Source organism: Antedon bifida, chromosome 6 (assembly GCF_963402885.1).
Source record: "Antedon bifida chromosome 6, ecAntBifi1.1, whole genome shotgun sequence".
NCBI lineage: Eukaryota > Metazoa > Echinodermata > Crinoidea > Comatulida > Antedonidae > Antedon > Antedon bifida.
The window spans coordinates 19,835,258-19,857,807 of NC_136231.1; the positions used below are offsets into that span (position 1 = coordinate 19,835,258).

Genomic DNA, 22,550 nt, shown 5'->3' on the forward strand with positions numbered 1-22,550 from the left:
AAGAGCTAAAACAAGAACACGTTTTGTTGATTATCTCAAAACTTTGCTTTATGCAGTTGAGTCGTTCTTTCATGACGGGGCATAGATTTGCCCCAAGTCTGTATTATCTTTTTTTTTTATTTATTTGTTTTTATTTCGACCGCGATTTTTGTCTGAAAAAATCAAGTAGTATACGTATGAAACGCCATATGTGCCAAAATATTTATCTTTTTACTAATATTAAGACAAAACTCCGTCTGGAACCCAGACTAGACGGGGCAGTATAGTACAAGGATTTTGTGGAAAAATAGGCAAATTTGGATGATTTTATTTCTCAATATAAAGCACCATATGATGTAATATGGCAATATATGGCACGTATTGCAATGTTAGTGCATAACTACATTTTAAAAAGTTCACATTTGGGTGAATTTGCCGACAATTCCTATACTATAATAATAACTGTAAACCTCATATAATCGCCTAAACAACAATCAAGTTCCGTAATATTTTACGTAAAGCTTTTACAAAGACCGCTAGCATATTTGATTTGTTTTTTTTTATTTAGCGAGTCAGTAAAAACATTAAAAAGCATAACATATAAGCAAAAATAAAACATTGCACGGGTAATTTATAAAATGGAATACAATACCGATACAGCACTGAAAATATAAAACTATATTATATAATAAATTTACTAGGTTGTGCATGCTTCGACAGCAATCATTTGTATTTATACTATTTCATTCATTTTGGTTCATATAAATATTTAAGAAAATGGAAACTTATGTTACAGCTGTCGACACACTGCATTTTCATGGGAGTCACGCGCATAAACAATTTGTCATTGCATTTTCAGATTGCAGAAAGACCATGGCAAGTCACACAAGACAATCTTGCATAAGACTAGATAATGATGAGGAGTAAGAGCATCATGTAAATAAGACAAAAGAATACCAGCGTTCCATACAGTAGGTGTCTCCATAGCTCTCATCTTAATACAGGATGAGCTTCAACGCTTTCAAAACTAAGGTATGTGACTATAATACTGTAATAATACTGATAGTAACTATGCCTATAGTAGTAAAAATAGCAAACATTTTGGTACAGAGCTACTGTATGATATGAACCATGAGTCTAGCATTAAAAAGCTACTGCTACAGTTACACAACAGGTCAATCAAATATATCTTTTACAATACTGTAGTATGCATGCTGTTAAAATACCATATAATTCCTGCAGTTACATTGTATTTTGACTAATCTATATGATTCCAATACATATAAACCGTACTTCTGTAAGTGACTATATCTACCAACCAGACTATATCTACCAACCAGGGAGATGTATGTAAATTTCACATCTCCATGTACCAACGAATACAACAACAGTGTATTTTTACTGTATAAGGGTAATGTTATGATGGTATATAATACTAGAAATAGAAAATACATGTGAAACACATGATGTTGATGTTGTATTCCTATGATACTGGGCAAATCTAGATACAGCACCGAGAACCGGGTGTTTCTATAAGGTTGTACACCAGACATTTAGCACAGCAATGTTGTCCTTTAATACATGTTTTATTAGTAAAACTTAATGGGATCATGCCCATTTAACTTTACTGGATGCATAGATGTTTTACACTGGGTGATCTTTTACTGGATGTTCACTATAAGCCGGCAGTTCTGCTTGAGCTTGCCCTACATACTGGTTGTTTTGCTGTGGTTGACCAATGACCTGTGGTTGACCCATGACCTGTGGTTGACCCATGACCTGTGGTTGACCCATGACCTGTGGTTGACCATAATACTGCTGCACCATAGGATATCCTTGAACACTAACTTGACCTGTACAGAAGTTGCATGAAGTTTTAGTGTGCACATTTCATGGCTGAAGAATCAGAAGACACATCGTGTTTATCAACCATTATTCATGTGGACATTTCTTGTTTGTTTTATAACAATTTTTTTACATATTAATGCTGCTTTCTTTATATTTTAAATTAGAAAATGTATAAGTTTATAAAAGTTAACATATTTGTGTCATATCCTCAGTGTTCGAATGTGCAGGTGTATAACTAAAACTATAAGTAAGAATATCGTTGTTGTAAGCACTGCTTGTTTGCTAGCACAAACCAGGGAATCCTGCACAAACTAGTGCATACAAAACACAATGTCGCAACCTATACTTTACGAATGGAAGTAATCAAACCATTATTGTTGAGAGAACTAAAGTTGACTTAATTGATTGACATTTATAAAACTTACCAGATTGTACCACATACGATGCATATTGAGTCTGGAAAAAAGCAAAGGTAACTATATTATTACTCGATGTCATAATATATCACCCATATGCCCACACGTATTTGTCAAATTTGGAAAAATAGACAAGCAAATTTTCTCAATTCAAAAAAAAAATGTTTACATTGTCTCGTCATAGATGTTGCAAGAGCTAAAATTCCAAATTTTAGCTTAAGTCACTATCGGTTGACGAGATATGGGCAACCGAATGTGTCGCATGATCTCAAAGTGCAAAGGGTAAATATTTTCCCTTGTTAGCCAATTACGATATCGAGAGGAGGTTAAAACAACTGAAATGTGGAGAGTTATGTAAATTCCCATGGAACCTCTCTATAAGCAAGTAATAAGTACGGGAGCAATTTATCCCACTCTCGGAGATCATCCTGAACAAACTTTCCCAGGGAAAATGCTACACTGGTCTACAATTCCGTATCTGAATTCCGGATCAACTCCGAATTTTCGTTTTTGCGGTGTAAAACGAGTTTCTATTTTCTTTTTTCGGGACCAACCAAGTTTTCGCAAGAAAAAAACACTCAAAAATGAACGAATAAAATCGATCTGTACTTAAGAAATTGAGAAGAATATTTACTAATGAAACTGTCAAGCCAGAAATGGTATAATAATTCTTTAAAACAGTATAATTACATTAATATTTTTTTTATTAAAAATGATTTAGATTATTATTTTATGTTTGGTCTTTTGGTTTTTTGTATTAAAACTTTTAAAACCCAACAAACAGAAATTAGCAGCTTTAGTAACTCACATTTGTGGATGTTCCACAACAACAAGTCGCTCCACAGCACATGTAGACTGATGAAGTGATTGCAACCACAAGTTCTATGCCTCCAATTAGTGTACAAACAATGTCAACAGCAGCATATTCAGTGTTCTATATATTAAACATTATCTTTTTCAATTTCAGTATTAATTATTATATCCTATATTAATAGGATACCTCGACCAACCATATAGTAAATAGTAAATATTTTGAATTCAGGAACGGTATCTCCTCACAGGCTTAAGTATAGGAGTTGTGTACTGAAACATTCAAATATGCTGGTACTGTATACAGAATACAAATGTATACAGAATACACATGTATACAGAATACACTCATGGCAATGAAAGCTGAACACATAGCTATATAATCAATCAAAATTTTCTTTGTAATCGGCCAATGTAAACATTTAGGTGGTGTTTTGTGTTCAGACACAATGTTTTTGACAGAGCAAATTATTTAAAAAACCAATTTTGGATAAAGTTAGTAGATATTCTAAGTACTGTACAATAATGATGTGTTAATATTACAGAGTCTGAGACGGTATCACTTTAGTCTCCTTGATAATACGTGGGAACTAACTCACGTCAGTATAGTAATCGGACGAAGAATATGCACTGCTCATACCACCCCAATAAAGATGGACACATGCTGTAACAGCTGCCAATATTGACATCACAAGACAACCAACAATCTGAAATTACAGTTCTTTAAAGTATAGATAAAATAAAAATCTGAACCAATTTTTTAGATATAATAAAAATACGTCGATCTTATAGCGCTTAATGCATAAAGCCTTAAAGCGCTTCACATTAATACACCGGTTATGTTTTGAATCAAACATACTCCCATAATGTTGCGCAGTTGTCTTGCCTAAGGATACAAGCAATGCGACTATTAATATTGTGTGCGGGTACTTTTCAAGATGGACATCCATTAGACAGTGTGTACCGCGATCGAAAAACACTCCTATTTGGGGCAAATCGTTGAACCTAAATTCGTTTTAATTGTCAATAACTAATTATCTAACTTCACCTAATTATGTTATGGTAAAAATCAGTATTGACAGTATGTACCAATTTTATAAATACCATCATGTAAAAATTTCAGAAGTTACGAGAGCGCGATTTACCGAATTTTGCCCTTACGTAAATTTATATTTACACACACACACAGATGTGTCTTTTGGATTGAACACAGCACAAGAAAAACCAATCATAATAACTTACAGCACAAGAGTTTTGTCCCTTAGAGTGTCCAGCAATTATTCCCAGAATTCCAGCAACAAGATAAAACTGTTGGAAAAAATGTGACATAAACTTATTATGTAAAAAATGACTGCATTACTAATCTTTCAAGTATTAATTTAGGAAATTTTCATATGTTTTCATCTAAAATAAAAGCAGTTTATCATAAAATATTAATAACTAGCTAATAATTACCCCAAGTGCACCCCATATTGGCACAGCAATATATCCTTGAAGATACTGAAGACAAAGACATGCCACACCAAAAGCAAGGGATACAATCGATAAACTAATCTGCATATAGCCAGTCACAAGTGCAGCTGTAGAGTTTAAACTTGATGGGACTTTCCCTGGCTGTTGATAGTAAATTGCTGGTCCAGCCTCTGGGGCAACTTGCAGTGGCACAGGGGTTGTCATTATTAAAGTAGATATCTAATAAAAAAGAAACAAACTTTTGTAAGACTAATAATATATTAACTCTCCACCATTCTGGATCCGCCTCTGACTGCAACTATATTGAGTTATAGTAATTGTTTTGCTTTAGTTGCCCCTGACCATTGTGCTCTGTTTCTGTTCTGTTCTGTATCTGTGTATTGGTCAAATAAATAAATGAAATGAATGAATGCTATAATTGATAGCTGAAAGATCAATTAGTATAATATAATAATTATTAGCTGGATCAATAAGTTCAGATTGTGTAGTAAGTCAACAGTTAGATAATTTCCAAAGCATCAATAAAAGAAATAAGTAATGGGAAACGTATAGTTGATTAGTAAACCCAACCTCATACATACTACTAAAGCCAATAGGAAAAAATAAAATGATAAATGTATACCAATTTTTTGTTAACCATTTTTGTATGGTTTGCCTACATGCTATTGCTTTAAAACAAAAACATGATGTAATGGACTATGATTGTGACATCATATCGGCTCTCCCTCTCTCTCGCCTCTGACAAAAACAGTAAAAGTTGTCGACTGAATGCTAAAAACAGAGCTGTACCGCCTTCATTATAAGATGTCCATTTGGAGTGTAGCTGCGATTTCATCTTATTGTGTCTTTGCAATCCTATTCTATGTAAAAATCAGCAAATTGAATCAAACATTATGGCTAAATTGTAGTCTTTTTCATCTTTTTTTGTCTTTATAGTACAAGAGTTAGGCTAGCTTTCTTACCATTGTCTTTACTTAACACTACCTCAGTAGAGAGATTAAGAGCCTTAGCACATTGGCTCAACTTGGAGGTGACCGATATGATCAAAGCAGCTATTACTAGCAGGAGCAGCACTCGATAAAAAACAAGCTTCTCATGGTCAAAATAAAATAATATTGATAGCATCGGAAACCTACTAGTATATAGCTACTACTGTAGACCCATACCCTACAGTACGTCTGGAATTTGCTAAAGTTACTGGGTTTCTTTTTTCGACTTTGTATAAGGCTAGACTACTACTAGAACTAGTAAGACCTACTCTGGTGCAAACAGCATCTGCAATGTATAAGTAGACTATTAGAATCTGTGATGTTCCGGCTCAGGTTTTTTCTCAGTACTTTTATATATTATAGTTCAACTTCAGGACTGACACAAACCCATGCAAGAATGTTAATTAAGCAAAACAAAATGACAGATTGTCTGGCTGAAGTTTTAGAAGATGTTTCAACAATCACGAATACTATTTATTTCAATATGTAGGCCTTTTTTAGGCCTAGCCATAGACTAATACAAGTCCTGCCATGTTTTTAAAAATGGGTCGAAACGTCTCAGGAGCCGAAACGTCCTTTTACCTATCTATATACTCTATCTATGGCTGTGCCTAACTAACTTAGTAGACCTAGGCCTAGGCCTAGGCTAGGCCCTAGTCTAGGGCCTAGGCCTAGTCTTCAATTAAAGGCTAGGCCTAGGCTAGTCCATAGAAATAGAAAGGATACTGGTAGGGCATAAAAATAAGGCCTAGCTAGCTAGTATTAGGCTTAATATAGTTTGATACATACAGAAGTCTAATATTATTCTCAAAAAATTTCATCTGGTTTCAAATATATATTAAATAAATCAATGTTAACTTTTTGGTTAAACCAGTTGACAAGTACTTACTTGCTACGTTTCAGCTACTTTCAGTAGCCTTGATCACGCAAATGACGTTGACATGATGTTCTGTCATTCGTCATAGTTGAGGTATATTCAGAGCGTCATTTCGACGATCGAGCATTCTCTACTTTCTATTAGAGCGAGCATGACGGATTAATGAATATTCATTAATCCATGATCAGTACTATGGAGCGCCAATCATTGTTTTTTCTAGCAACCTAAAGAGCCATAATGTATCTTTATTCGGTCTTTTGATTGGTTACTATTTTTATTGCAGACACGTTGTTTCAATTTATTTAGAGATTTTAGAGTATTCTGATTTTAGCCCTATTTTAAATGATATAACACACTGATATTATAATTGTTTGTTTGAGCTTGTCAAATTGAGTTTGCAATGGTAAAGTAATGTTGATAGGAGGTTTTTTTTTTAAACCAATACATTATACAACAACATAAACGTTGTTATATTTTATGTAAAATGTATCTTTTTGTTTAATGTTTTATAGATATTTTTAGATATGTGATATATAGAGATGAACGATTTTTTAATTGTTTTAAATATTAACAGTTTAAAAAATGTACAAATTCATAAACACATTGACAATGTAAGCAAGGAATTGTTTAAAATGATGATAAAGGATGATTTTTGTCAATCATTCATATACCATAACATTAACAGAATGTGCAGATAAACTCTTAAAATACAATAAACAACAAAAGAAACTCTTGTAAATAAATATGTATTTGGAAGTGGAATAAAGTGTTTCAGAAATAGTACCTTATCATAATGAAGTATCCATGTGGTTGTTTGCGTCTGTTATATAGGTGTGTGTGGGTACGTGAAATTTTGGGACTACCGCTGTATAGTCAGGCTATGCATGACAACTACTGTAAATTATTATTATGTAGCGCCTTGTTACAATCGCTATTATGTAGAAAACGCCAGCTAATGTCGAAACAACCGTTAAAAATCCACACCAGCTAATGTAGAAACGGTCAACAGCTTATGTAGTAACGAAAATTGCCTCCCAGCTTATGTAGTTACTATCGCCAGCTAATGTAGAAAATGTTCTGTATTTTACAAAAATGTCTAAATCATGTGAAAATGCATCGATCTTTACTTAGTTATCAGCCTTTCCACCTCTCGTAAGTAACCAACTTTCTAAAACGACCACACATCGTAAGCAACCATCTCTATTTAAGAGACCGCTTCTCATAATCGACCACCTCTCGCAAGGGATCACCTCCTCTCATAAAGGACCGCTTCTCATAATCGACCACCTCTCGTAGGCGACCACCTCTCTTAACGACCACACCTCTCGTTAGTGACCACTTCAATTAAGGGACCACGACCTCTTTCTCTCTATCAAAGGACCGCTTCTCATAATCGACCATCTCCCATCACAACGACCTCTCGCAAGTGACCACCTCTAATGAACGACCAACTTCTCTGTTAAGGGAGCGCTTCTCGTCAGCGACGACGTACTCTTTTACAGGAACACGTCTCTTAACGTCCACACCCCTCGTCAGTGACGACTCTTTTAAAGGACCACCTCTCTTAACGGCCACACCTCTTGTTAGTGACTACCTCCTTTAAAGGATCACCGCCTCTATTAAGGGACTGCTCCTCATAATCTACCATCTCCCATCACAACGAGAGATAGTGGATTATGAGAAGAGGTCCTTTAATAGAGAGAGAAAGAGGTCGTGGTCCACCATTAAACGAGGTGATCCCTTACGAGAGGTGGTCGATTATGAGAAGCGGTCCCTTAATAGAGATGGTTGCTTACGATGTGTGGTCGTTTCACTTTTTGTAAAATATATAACATTTTCTACATTAGCTGGCGATAGTAACTGCATAAGCTGGGAGGCAATTTTCGTTACTACATATAAGCTGTTATCCGTTTCTACATTAGCTGGTGTTTATTTATATTTACTGCATAAGCTGTTGGTGTTTCTACATTAGCTGGAGGTTTTACTACATTAGCGGTGGATTGTTCTACATTAACGGTTGTTTCGACATTAGCTGGCGTTTTCTACATTAGCGGTTGTAACACGCCTTCATAGTAATGTTTTTTAGTGTGTAATACATCACAAATAGGTTTGCGAATATTTACAATTATGGATGGGTGGGGCTTGTGATACTTCTGTATCACCATAAAACTGCTGTTGTAATAATTTATAATAATATGTTACTACCTATACTACTTATTTGCGAAATGGTCCGCTTTTTGGTTAAGGTTTATAAAAAAAGAAACATATATTCAAATCTTCAAGGAACTTTTTCATTATAAAATATCTTATCATATCATATTATAAGATAGTAATGGTAACAAATTAATTACAGAAGTATTAATTACTTAAAATTATACAACTGGAAATGATGTTACATTATGTAAAATAAATAAATCAAAAAATCACATATTCGTAGTTACGTACATCCATTCTCTCAAAACATGTTGGATTATAATGGTACCTGGATATTAAATATTGCAACATGGAAAGCGGTTGATGAGAAACATTCGCTTGTAGTTTTTTCAAAACAATCTTCTCTTTTGTATATACATGCAATTACCTTAGTTATGGAGCAATTATTAGCAAAATACTATGTTGGAATAGCCTACAGGAAGGTTGTATATGTTTTGTACAAATACACTTTATTGCCAATGGATAATTCTTCTCTCGTGATGAACTTGAAATTTTATTTTATAATAATTAATACTAATAGCGCGCTTTTGCATTATATCCCAAAGAGAGGTAAATTTACTCTCGATGGAAACATTATGATGGGTCGCTAATGTTTAAACAACCATAATGTTGAGATTGAGGCTGACATAGACCGAAATGTTGGGAAAAAGTAGAATGATTTTTATTTTAATTGTATTTGGGTAACGGATGGTACGACATGGCCTGAGATACGTAGGTTGTGTAGCCTTAAATCGGCAAAAACAAAATTAAAATTTCCTTAAGACAATAACAAAAATGTTTTAATTTGGTAATGTTAACTATAATCTTTGTACTACTTTACGCAAAAACGAAAATAACAGTGCCTTAACCGCATTGGGTTTACTTAAATCGTAGCTCCGTCAGAAAAATGAGTTGAAATTCGTTCATAGATGTGCATTCGTGAAACAGCAGAAGTATAAAACGCTTAAATATTGCCAACAAATGAATATTTTTATTTATATAGATAATAAAACATATATTAAACATACTTACCTATTCTTATAACTTTTTGTTAACGAAAAATATTTTTATTTTATGTTTTTATTTAATGTTTTTTTTTCCACGATTAAAATTATCACCCTTTCCAGGTTTATTGAAGATATTGTTCAACATTCTTGGAATTTGTTTATAAAAATGATGGTCAGAAAGCATTTTGAAGGGTAGAACATGCTTACATTATTAAATTTTGAAAATATTTTAATTAGACCAATTAAATCGCAATTATTAATTAAAAATGTAACGAGGGCGCTGTTTATACATAAAATGAATAGGCATATTCTGTGTGGTGATATTCCGCTCGAGGTGACATTAAAATACAATTAACATGTCGTTATCTTAACTTTTAGTATAGAATATCATTATCTGAAACATATTTCTCATCAGTGAAATAAAATATTAACAGAAATTAGAATTTATTGAATGTATTCCTATGTTATATCACTATGCTCCACTGGTGCCAAATTGGGTCCACTAGAGCACAGTGTATTAAAATATGAACAGAGGTTAGAATTTAGTGAATGTATTCCTATGTTATATCACTATGCTCCACTGGTGCCAAATTGGGTCCACTAGAGCACAGTGTATTAAAATATGAACAGAGGTTTGAATTTGGTGAATGTATTCCTATCTTATATCACTATGCTCCACTGGTGCCAAATTGGGTCCACTAGAGCACAGTGTATTAAAATATGAACAGAGGTTTGAATTTAGTGAATGTATTCCTATCTTATATCACTATGCTCCACTGGTACCAAATTGGGTCCACTAGAGCACAGTGTATTAAAATATGAACAGAGGTTTGAATTTAGTGAATGTATTCCTATCTTATATCACTATGCTCCACTGGTGCCAAATTGGGTCCACTAGAGCACAGTGTATTAAAATATGAACAGAGGTTTGAATTTAGTGAATGTATTCCTATCTTATATCACTAAGCTCCACTGGTGCCAAATTGGGTCCACTAGAGCACAGTGTATTAAAATACGAACAGAGGTTTGAATTTAGTGAATGTATTCCTATGTTATATCACTATGCTCCACTGGTACCAAATTGGGTCCACTAGAGCACAGTGTATTAAAATATGAACAGAGGTTTGAATTTAGTGAATGTATTCCTATTATAATATCATTATGCTCCACTGGTGCCAAATTGGGTCCACTAGAGCACAGTGTATTAACATTTGAACAGAGGTTTGAATTTAGTGATTGTATTCCTATGTTATATCACTATGCTCCACTGGTACCAAATTGGGTCCACTAGAGCACAGTGTATTAACATTTGAACAGAGGTTTGAATTTAGTGAATGTATTCCTATGTAGTATCACTATGCTCCACTGGTGCCAAATTGGGTCCACTAGAGCACAGTGTATTAACATTTGAACAGAGGTTTGAATTTAGTGAATGTATTCCTATGTAGTATCACTATGCTCCACTGGTGCCAAATTGGGTCCACTAGAGCACAGTGTATTAAAATATGAACAGAGGTTTGAATTTAGTGAATGTATTCATATCTTATATCACTATGCTCCACTGGTACCAAATTGGGTCCACTAGAGCACAGTGTATTAAAATATGAACAGAGGTTTGAATTTAGTGAATGTATTCCTATCTTATATCACTATGCTCCACTGGTACCAAATTGGGTCCACTAGAGCACAGTGTATTAAAATATCAACAGAGGTTTGAATTTAGTGAATGTATTCCTATCTTATATCACTATGCTCCACTGGTGCCAAATTGGGTCCACTAGAGCACAGTGTATTAAAATATGAACAGAGGTTAGAATTTGTGAATGTATTCCTATGTTATATCACTAGATGCTCCACTGGTACCAAATTGGGTCCACTAGAGCACAGTGTATTAAAATACGAACAGAGGTTAGAATTTGTGAATGTATTCCTATGTTATATCACTATGCTCCACTGGTACCAAATTGGGTCCACTAGAGCACAGTGTATTAAAATACGAACAGAGGTTAGAATTTGTGAATGTATTCCTATGTTATATCACTATGCTCCACTGGTACCAAATTGGGTCCACTAGAGCACAGTGTATTAAAATATGAACAGAGGTTTGAATTTAGTGAATGTATTCCTATCTTATATCACTATGCTCCACTGGTACCAAATTGGGTCCACTAGAGCACGGTGTATTAAAATATGAACAGAGGTTTGAATTTAGTGAATGTATTCCTATCTTATATCACTATGCTCCACTGGTACCAAATTGGGTCCACTAGAGCACAGTGTATTAAAATATGAACAGAGGTTTGAATTTGGTGAATGTATTCCTATCTTATATCACTATGCTCCACTGGTGCCTAATTGGGTCCACTAGAGCACAGTGTATTAAAATATTAAACAAAGTTTTTAATGCACACTCTTATTAAATGAAAGCAATACAAAAACAAAGTAATTCAATTTACTTTAGTATTTTAACTGTATGTTTATTGCATTGATATAGTTTAGAACAGCTGAACAGTACTGTACAGTAAAATATTATTAAAATAATAAAACAAATACTTGAATTATATTTGAAAATGTAACATGTTTATATTATGCACAGCATAAGATGTTGACACAAAGATGATAGAGAATTTAATCATGAGAATATGTTGAATAATTGTACATCAAAAGTGGTTTTTCATTTAAAAAAACATGGAATAAATAACATTTTTTACTGTATGTATGAAAGAACTATGACTAAACTAAACTAGTAACAATAAATATATATGTAATACAGCAGCAATATATAAAATAACATGCAAAACAATATGTTATACAGAAACTACTATAAAAGTTTATATTTTAACAAACTAAAGCCATTGAATTAGTCTAACAGATTTACTATTTCATTTCCTGAGATAATCATGTAGAAAAGTATTGCAACATGATTTATTTTGAGTTATAATACACCTGATTTTATACTTGGTTATTACACATCACATGTAATATAAAATTAGCCCTACCTAATGAAAAAGTGATACCTAATACAGTAGTGATCATTTCACATTCAGGTTTAAGCCTATTTTTCTTATGAAATTGCATTGATTGATCAACTTGTTGTGCACGCCATTTGTAACTGGTCTACTCCGTGTCTAAAATTGGAGCACTGCTGTTTTGAATGGCCTAGATTCCAAGCCTAGTATTCGTTAATGATTTTACTATGGATAAATGTCATTCAATGAAAGTAGATTAAAATATAAAAGTATACTAAATATTTTTAACATCAAAAATTCACAACAAAGTTTTACAAATAAAAAAAACATCCCTGTAGATAACAATAAGTTCTTTGGTTCACCTAGAAATGACATTATCGATATTTTGCAACACAAATATCACATTCCCATTCAGTAGATGGAGTTTCAATGGTGGTGGTACAAGTATTTTTGTGGAACCACCGGCCACACACATCACATCCAATCCATGTGTCATCTGTCCCCAGACATGGTTCCGCATCACATTGTGCTTGGGTTCCCCTTTTGCCATATCCTAATAATTTCTTTAGGACCCATACCCTCATTGTGGTTGCCATATCTGGTGTGGTTAAAGAGGGATTCACCCCTTCACAAATGAAGTAAGCATTCTGAAATAAGATAAAAAAAAAAGATTAGTTCTATATAACAGTACATAATGTTTGTTGACATTCAGGTGGTCCGTTTTTCTAAAATGTAGTATGTATATTTTCTAGTATGTCAACATTGGTTTACTACGGAATACAGTACTTTACTTGTAATGTTAGTCAATAAATAGCATATATTTTTATACATATAAAATGTTAGCCTTATTCCAATATAAGTAAACGCTGCAACCTATGTCTGCAAGAGAAATATTTCATTATATATAAGCCTGATATTTGCTCTCTTAATCAAAGAAACAAATTATTTAGCACATGCAGACATAGAAGAAAATTCTTATTAAGATATCAAGGTTAATAATTAAAGACACCTATAGATAAATAGAACGGGCGAATATACAATTGCTCTGTCGCTTGTATATATTAACTATAAACATTCTCTTTGTGAGCATTGTACTTCTAAATACTTTACTCAGAGCCTAACACCTGAAGATTGAGGAGGTATTTCATCTCTCTCATGAAACAGAGTCTGTAGTGTTAATAACTATTTTGAATTGTTAACCTGAGTCTTGATTTTTCATTTACATATAAAACCATTTATTTATACATATAAAACCTTTAAAAGATTTATAATATGTATAGTTGTTATCTTGTTTAATTTAAATTTGTAACAATCTTCCAAGCAAAATGGTTTTCTGTGTTTTAAAGATAATAATTGTATCTTATAATTTACAGATGTTCACTATATATCTAAATTTTAAAAACCTAGTACGTACCAACATGACAAACGAACCACAGCTGTGGCCATCAGTTTGTTTGCATGTATTCATGCTAACTGTTTTCCATGGGCCACCTAGTTCCCCCGTCTCTGAAAATCTTTTTTCCATGTAGTTGCTGAAATGGGATAAAAATATTACATATTATTTTAAATAACTGTGTAACGTTTAATTGTATGTAAATTATAAACAAAAACATCATGTTATATCAGAAGATTGGTTGAGATATTAATATATTGTTGGCATAATGATTCAACATATTTCAAAACTCTAAGGAAAATAAACTACCTGAAGTACTGGATGTGTGCATCATTATTCCCATGTAGGGAATCCAGTACAGCAACTGATTTCGAAGGCACATGTGCCACAAGTAAAATCCAATGTTGTGGCACATGGATCGGAACCATAATCCAATCAAACTTAGACAGGACAACCTGTATACATTGAAAAAATGTATGTGTGTATACTAAGTATAATAGTAACATTGTACATTGATTGAAATTCTAATTACAGGTAATTTGCTGCACATTTTAGGCTTTTCACATGGAAAATAAAGAGAGTAAATGGGTTGAACAAAGATAAACTTAATTTACTGGTGACCTGTTCTCTAAAATGATCACTTTGAATGGAACATTAAAACAAACATTTGATTCTTCAATCACAAACATTAAACCAAAAAATGATACATGAACAACAAATAAGCTGAACCATATAATTATATATAATATATATAAATCCAAAGGCAAATTATTGAAAAAATGACAATGCTGTGGGTATCAGTGGCTGGATCTCAATAGAGATACAAAAAAAAAGCGAAAAGCTAAATCAAAATGATAAGTAAAACAGCCAGAAAAATTAGCAGAGCTTTCGAGGAACACTAGGCCTTCATCAGTGCAAGTGAAGGAATTTGGATATATATAATAATAATAATAATAAAATGTAAAAGAAATAAAAAATCATTTATTTGCAGTTGATTATATATTGTTAACATGACAAATAGATTTTAACAATGTATGATGGGCCACTAAGTCCAAATAATATTATTGTTATTCTAATCCTATCCTATGTCACAGAATTTAATCACAAAGTTTTCAGCAAATTTGCATTTAGAGTCATTCATTCATTCATTCTTTATTTAGCCTTTAAAATCGAAATAAAACAGGTGGAAATTTAAGGAGGCAAAGATAAGCAAAAGCAGTTAAAATCGCTGTAGCTCACAGGCTTGCTTATCCATGCTTAGACAGAGACATAACATTTTGTAGGCCTTAATAGTGATAACAACCATGAATGTACAAAAATATTCAATGTATTGTTGAATTAAAAATAATAATAATAATAAGCTGATGGAGATGGATGGACATTTTAACTAATATATACAGAATAATCAAAAAGAGAAAAACTAAATTGTAACTGACCATTGTTTAAAAAGAATAAACAATTCAATTTCGGTAGGTACAAAAAGCAAATAACTGTGAAGCAATACCTTCTTTGCGAACCACGGTGTAATGTGTGGGTTGTTCCACCTCGAGGCAATGTGTGTGGGCAACACGAACACATGCCCTGTATCGTGCAAGTTTCTTTGGAAGGCAATTAAGCCCAGATAGGCATTTGTGATCTATAGAAATAAATAGTAAATGTTAAATATCCTTAAAAAAGATCCTGAGCGGGAATTTAAACAAGAATCTCAACTGTGTAAGGATATATAACCAAAAATAGCCTAATAACACTCGAGGGGAAATAATATGTAGGGGAATTATTTATTATTTATTATTAGTTTTTGAAAATTATTTATTATTAGTTTTTGAAAATTATTTATTATTAGTTTTTGAAAATTCTTAGAAAATGAGTGCAGTGAATTGGCTGCTGTAGATAGGTGATTATTTGTGGTGTAAAAAAAAAAAAGTAATAATACTTTTTGGCATGTATTTATTAATTTAAGAAATAGCACATTTTTACCGCATCATTAATCCACCGTGGACTAATCAGTGTCATCAAATCTTGACTGTTGATGCTAAATTTTGGCAATTTCAGCCACTCATTTTCTTTTAGTTTATTAATGCTTTCCTTCAGCTGATTGATTTCAGTATTTCTTGTTCGCAAAAAGCCAGTTAATACTGATATATCTGTAAAAAGAAAATAATAAATAATCCAATGTTGTTATTAAGTTCAATATCGGGGCTCGATTTTTTATTAACCTGGCACGTAATAAAACCTGCACTGCCTACTCAGGCTACCTTTACCTGGTTGGAACAAAAGTAACATAGCCTATAACAAATAATTAATAAACATAAGTAGGTAAGTAGCCAATAATTTGAATATTAAAATAGCCATTAATTGCTCAAATACACAGTACAAACAAGTCAAGTCCTGCCTGCTTAAAGGAAAACTTAATAAATGCCAAATGAACTATTTCACAGGGATTTCATTGGTTGGTTCAATCTGAATAAGATTTGATTTGATTTTATTCGTTTTCAACATAAGATTAGAAGACAATATGAATACAACAATTTACAAGCATAATTATGCATGATGATATTTGAAAAAATTTTAAAAACTGGAATTACAATTTGAAACCCACAATATATACCCCAACCTCTACTGTATTTTACATTTTAATTTGTATTATTCATTAATCTATGAAATTTGTATTCTTCTTTTCAAATTTCAGTAACATACCAGTTGTCCTGACAACTCGAACAATCATCCCACGTAATCTCATAACAGATAGGTTCGTTGTGTCCTCTTCTTCTATAAGCTCTTTTATAGTTAAAAATTTGTTGTCTGTTGTTATAACTATGAAAAAAAATATGAACTAAGTAAGTACAGTATGATTCAAATCCACAAAATGGGTTCTGTGGAGAGAGTAGCTCTTCCAGCTGCACCCATAGACCAGGTGATGTTCAGGGATCCTCTATGAAATCTGATTATATTAAATAAAAAGATATATTGATAAAATTCTTTTTTTTTTAATTTATGGGTTTAAATTATAACATAAAAGCATATCAGTATCTACCTTGTATTATCTTATATTTAAATATATAATTTTATTGCGATGTATCTTGTATCATATTTAAATATTTTATTACTTTATTTATTTTATTGTAAATTGCAAATAGGCCCTACTCTTAAAACACAATTAAACATTATTATTAACATTAGTTACCATCAAGGACATAAAGTAAAGAATTCCATTTTCTAAAAAGTATAAATATTTCTTCCCAATGTCAAAGGACTAAATACTAGTAACAATTCGAGTTTGGTCTATATATTTAAACATTTTAGATGTCCCACATTCATTTTTACCTGGCTTGCTGTGAGTGGTAATAGCAGGCCGCTCTATTAAACATTCATTCATAGCCATTTCAATTTGTGCCTGTATTTCTGGCTGTTTTAAAACTGTGCAAATTTGTGGTGTGCCTGTGATAATAAATACAAAACATGGTCACTGCAAATAAAGCAGTTATTATTTACAGTTAATTAAATACTGGATGTTATGCAACCAAATGCACCTCCAAGCTGCTATACTAGTAACAATGTTTTTCTTTAGTAATTAATATGCAAATATTCAATCTTAGTGTACCCCCAGTACCACCAACCTTGTAACAAGGGACAAACTCACATTTTTTTTTACAATACTTTTTATAGTAAATGTCCATAAATGTAGTGCTTAAATCCAATTTCCATAACAGGTAATTTGATTAAATAAAATGTTTTATGGGATTACTCTGGGAATTCTTAATGTAACACAAAACAATATACATCTGTAGTTCTACTGAAAAATATTGTGTGTTTTTTATGTTAAATCAAGACTTACCAGCAAATTGAAGTTTACCATCAAAAAATGCTACAGAAGCCAAAGGAAACTGAGTTGACAATGCATTTGTCTAAAAAAGTAATAGTTGTGTTTTGTGTCACATTAATTCATAAAAATACCAAATCTAGGAAGCTAAATTAAACAAAATTATGAATAACTGTATAGGATTCAAATGCTTTTTTAACAGACAATAGTTGTTATCAAGAAGAGGCTACTAATGATGTGCATATGGGAGGTCGATGGTGAGGAATGACTGATTACTAAGGATGTGGGCTGTAAGAATAGGTAAAAAGAGCTAGCAACAGGTAGAATCCATGACAAATGTTAATAGCTGGAAAAGAAGAAAGTAATAATAATAATAATAAATGTAAACTTGTATAGCGCCGGTGTCCCCCACCCATGTGGATTGGAATGAAAACAGGAAAAGGTTATCAACCCAAAGGTAAAGAGTTTTACACTATAGCTTATTATAATAAATGTGTATAATCACGAATTAATAGATGCTTACTATACAACTTTACAATAAAATTTACTTACAAAAAACAAGAAGATCGACGTTTCGGAACCATCATGGAACCATTTTCAAGATCAAGTGATCAAATTATACAAAAACAACAAACACCAATGGGTGACAGGAAATACTAATTAATTGGTTAATTAACATCAAAGAAGGCCTACAATACTAAGAAATTAAAGATGTATTGCCCCTTGAAACACAAAAAATGAAGGTCAAAATTTTCTAAATTTAAATTGGCCATATCAAAGTAATATTAAAGTTATTCACTTTAAGTCGAAAATTCTAGCCAAAAACAACAAGTTTACGTAATTAAAAGGTAAATTAATTTGATTGCATTTCGTCTGGAAAATCGTCGCGAGCAAAAGTAAACAAAGATTTCAAACCACAAGTATGCATGATGCTAATTAGGATTGTTTACAACTCGTCATGGTTGAGAAGGTGTTTTCACATAGATCGCGAGGAAGTTTTATGATTATGCATACAGAGTAGCCAAACAAGCGCGTTGCATTATGAGATATGTTTTGATCGAAAACTTTGACTGGAAGTCAAAGTTATTTTTTGAACAAAAAAACGTCTGTATTTCAGTTAAATTACTAATTTTTGGTGAAAGTAAATAACTATTTATTACTTTTTTTTCGAAATCTTTTTTTTTTTTTTTTTTTTTAATTAGTCAAAGGGACAATACATCTTTAAGTGTGCCGCTGTTCTAAAAGCGTCTGTTCAATAAAGTTATTATTTATTATAAGTATTAAGCTCCTCCTTCTTAATTAATAAACAATTTAGCTTTGACTGAATCGGTTTGTTTATTAAGTGTACTGTAGGCTTCAGTTGTTTGATCCAAAACATTTCCTTAATTAAACAATCTAATTTGGATTTGCACTCAGACAATATCCTGAAATGATTAAAAGTTTCAATAGGACTTATATTATGTTGCTTTAAATGCTCTCCTATGGTGCCTTTTACTGTGTTCATCAATACGTTGATAAAGGTGCCGACAAGTATAGCCAACATAGCTTGCATTGCACAAACCACATTGAAATTGCTGATTTACAATCATAGATTTTCTTTCCTTAGATTTAAGAATTTCACCTAACTTTCTACTAGTAAAAACTGGCATAATATTATTGTTTAACTTGCAACTAAGTTGTTTGAGTTGTTTTGTCACAGTATTATAATCCTTATATATTCTATTTTAGACACATAAATAGAGTGCACTGTAGTTTCTTGGTGAAATTACAAATTTAAGTCTATTTTCACTGTTAGTGTTAATCATATTTTAAGAACTGTTATGTGGCGGCCGCTAATAAATTATCTGACCGCCAGCCACTTTCAATACACCAAACCCTAACCCAAGCACAATTAAGCCCTCTACCAATCAATATAAAGTGATATGTTTAGAGTGTTAGAATTGCATTTTCACCAATACAATCATACTTTTAGAGCGATTTTGCCATTAAAATTTTTGAAAATCTAAGTTTAAAAAATCATGTTGACATTGTATTTACCGCGCCATCATATGTCAACGCAAATATACTTGTTGCCACGCATGGAATAAAGACAGATAATTATATGTCGTCCACCAGATTTAAGTGGCCGCGCGCCCACGGAATTAATTATAATTATCTGGCAGCCACGTGGCCTTCGGGTAACAGCTCTTAAAATATAATTACTAGCCTAGGTCTAGTTAGTGGCCCAAACAGGCTTCAATACAAATTGATTAATTGTGCAAATGAATGATCATCATGGCAATATAACTTTATTCACAATAGGCCTAGGCCTAGTAGGCTAGGCCTTTATTTAGGCGCCCTAGCCCTACAATGGCATTACATTATTGGTGCAATACACATTTGGTGCAGTTATTAGCCTAGGCTTATATAGGCCTAGTAGGCCCTCTAGGCCTAGTTAGGCCTACCTTAGGCCTGGCCTACCTAGCCTAGGCCTAGGCTAGTACTAGAAACTAGCCCTACTACGTAACTAGGCCTCTACTAGGCTAGAGCTAGGCCTAGCTAGGGGCCTATATTAAATGGGAAGTCCTCTCTATAATAAGGCCTATATTAGGCAGGTATTTCCCTACCTTAACGTGTAATCTTTTGAGAGATTTACGAGTGTTTCTCTTTACCCTCGGCATGTTGACCCAAAAAAAAAAAAACACCTCTTTCAACGAAAGTCACGAGGCATCAATGTTTGGAGACGGGGAGGAGGCACGGAGAGGGAAGAAGAATGTCGGAGGAGAGAAGAGATTCAAACTGTTTAGAAGTTTTGACCAATCATACAACAGAACAGTTTTACACTTATGACTCCCTAGCTTCTCAAATATACCAACTTCAAGAGCTATTGTAAAAAACGATGACAGTTTTAACAATATTTATAATAGAAAATTCCACAAGTTGACACGCCTTAATTTGGATAGAAGTTATAAATGCACTCATTTTAAATGGATAGAGATGTGTATAAGTTTAATTAATTGATTAGAAATTTTAAAAAATAGGATCCGTTCATAAAGGCATAAATGGCGCTCCGTAAAAGTAGAGAATGCTCGATCGTCGAAATGACGCTCTGAATATACCTCCATAGTTCGGTGACTTGCGCCATAAAACCAACAATCAATATAACACACAACACTTTACTGAAAGAAACTAAGATCCTGGAACAAGTCCAAAGAAAATTAAACACCAATTTGAAAACGGAGGACATCATGGAGCTGTTAAGCCTAGTTCTTAACACGACATATTTCACATTTAATGGTGATATTTACAGACAAAAAGAGGGAATGGCAATGGGCAGTCCTGTCAGCCCCATAATGGCAAATATATTCATGGAAGACTTGGAACAACGTGCCACAGAAACAGCACCATCACATATCAAACCGATTTTCTGGCGCAGATATGTAGACGATGTCTTGGCAATTGTACCAATTGGATTTGAAGAAGAACTCCTCCAACATCTAAACACCATTGACCAGACAGGCCAAATAAAATTCACTATGGAGAACATGAAAAACAACACCATCCCTTTTCTCGATACTCTAATCACTATTCAAGACAATGGTAACATAAAAACATCAGTGTACAGAAAATCGACACACACAGACCAATACCTACACTTTCAATCAAATCATCCACTCGAACACAAACTTAGCGTAGTCAACACCCTAGTGGACAGATGTGAATCCATCGTATCAACAGAAGAAGGACAAAAACAAGAAATGAGCCATATAAAAGCAGCTTTATCAACATGCGGATATCCAGACTGGAGTTTTAAAAGAGTTAAAGACAAAAGGGAACATAGAAAAGCAAACAAAGACAAAGAAAAAACAACAGATAAAGAAAAATCCAGAGTCAACATTGGTTTACCGTATGTCGAAGGGATGACTCAAAGGCTAAGAAGAACATTGAAACAGCACAATATAAATACATATATCACTCCCAAAAACAAATTAAGAGAAAGTCTCGTTCATCCTAAAGACAAGATTGACAAAGATCAACAGTGTGGTATAGTCTACCAAGTAGGTTGCCACAACTGCAAGAAGGTATACATAGGGGAAACAGGCAGAGCATTAAAAACAAGAATAATAGAACACAAAACAGACGTGGAAAAAAATACGGTAGGGACAAGAACCAGGAGCGCTCGCCACTCACAATCTAAAATTCTACACAAATCAGCTATCACAGATCACGCCACCATAGAAAATCACATACCGGATTTTGAAAATACAAAAATATTAGACAAAGAACAACACTACTTATCAAGAAAAATAAAAGAAGAAGCCATTTGGATAAGAAAAACAAATATGAACATCAACAGAGACCAGGGAGGACATGAACTGAGCCACATCTATGATGACTTAATAAAAAGGGACACCCGAGCATCCAAAGGGGGACACCAGCAGAAAGCTGAACATCAGACGAAAGATGGCGCAAGTCACCGAACTATGACGAATGACAGAACATCATGTCAACGTCATTTGCGTGATCAAGGCTACTGAAAGTAGCTGAAACGTAGCAAGTAAGTACTTGTCAACTGGTTTAACCAAAAAGTTAACATTGATTTATCTAATATTATTGTTTTTCACGATCTTTTTTTCGATAACATCATCTCTGTCGTCACCTCCCCAAATACAGTCGACCAATCATGTTCACTTAATGTTAATGCATTACATCTACATCACATTACATATTGTAATCTGATTGGACCGTTTGCTATTTGGTCTTTCTCCTATGACCTAAACACCTTTGATGACCAAT

The 22,550-nt window shown here is 33.1% G+C and overlaps 3 protein-coding genes across 6 annotated transcripts; 1 reads left to right on the forward strand and 2 right to left on the reverse strand.

Moving 5' to 3' along the window:
• Window positions 1-290: 290 nt before the first annotated feature.
• Window positions 291-6,465, reverse strand: LOC144844634 (uncharacterized). Of its 4 annotated transcripts, none has more exons than XM_078701635.1 (7): window positions 5,149-5,610; window positions 4,509-4,745; window positions 4,296-4,361; window positions 3,653-3,760; window positions 3,052-3,177; window positions 2,253-2,283; window positions 291-1,832 (listed from the first exon to the last, which is right to left on the reverse strand). In XM_078701635.1, exons 1-7 carry the CDS (start codon window positions 5,164-5,166, stop codon window positions 1,624-1,626), a joined length of 795 nt encoding a protein of 264 aa, XP_078557761.1. In that variant the 5' UTR covers window positions 5,167-5,610; the 3' UTR covers window positions 291-1,623. The 4 variants fall into 4 exon arrangements, with proteins under 4 accessions (XP_078557761.1, XP_078557762.1, XP_078557763.1 ...); XM_078701636.1 differs by lacking the exon at window positions 5,149-5,610 and adding an exon at window positions 6,405-6,465 and having other exon boundaries at window positions 292-1,832; XM_078701637.1 differs by lacking the exon at window positions 5,149-5,610 and adding an exon at window positions 6,305-6,367 and having other exon boundaries at window positions 292-1,832.
• A 5,722-nt stretch (window positions 6,466-12,187) lies between these two features.
• On the reverse strand, window positions 12,188-20,434 carry LOC144845695 (uncharacterized). Its single transcript, XM_078703122.1, has 9 exons — window positions 20,381-20,434; window positions 17,790-17,859; window positions 17,279-17,392; window positions 16,652-16,768; window positions 15,932-16,098; window positions 15,459-15,590; window positions 14,264-14,409; window positions 13,976-14,093; window positions 12,188-13,208 (listed from the first exon to the last, which is right to left on the reverse strand). The coding sequence occupies exons 1-9, from the start codon at window positions 20,432-20,434 to the stop codon at window positions 12,936-12,938; spliced, it is 1,191 nt and encodes a 396-aa protein (XP_078559248.1). The 3' UTR covers window positions 12,188-12,935.
• A 567-nt stretch (window positions 20,435-21,001) lies between these two features.
• Window positions 21,002-22,291, forward strand: LOC144845696 (uncharacterized). The gene has a single exon (XM_078703124.1). The coding sequence runs from the start codon at window positions 21,002-21,004 to the stop codon at window positions 22,289-22,291; it is 1,290 nt and encodes a 429-aa protein (XP_078559250.1).
• The last annotated feature ends 259 nt before the right edge of the window (window positions 22,292-22,550 follow it).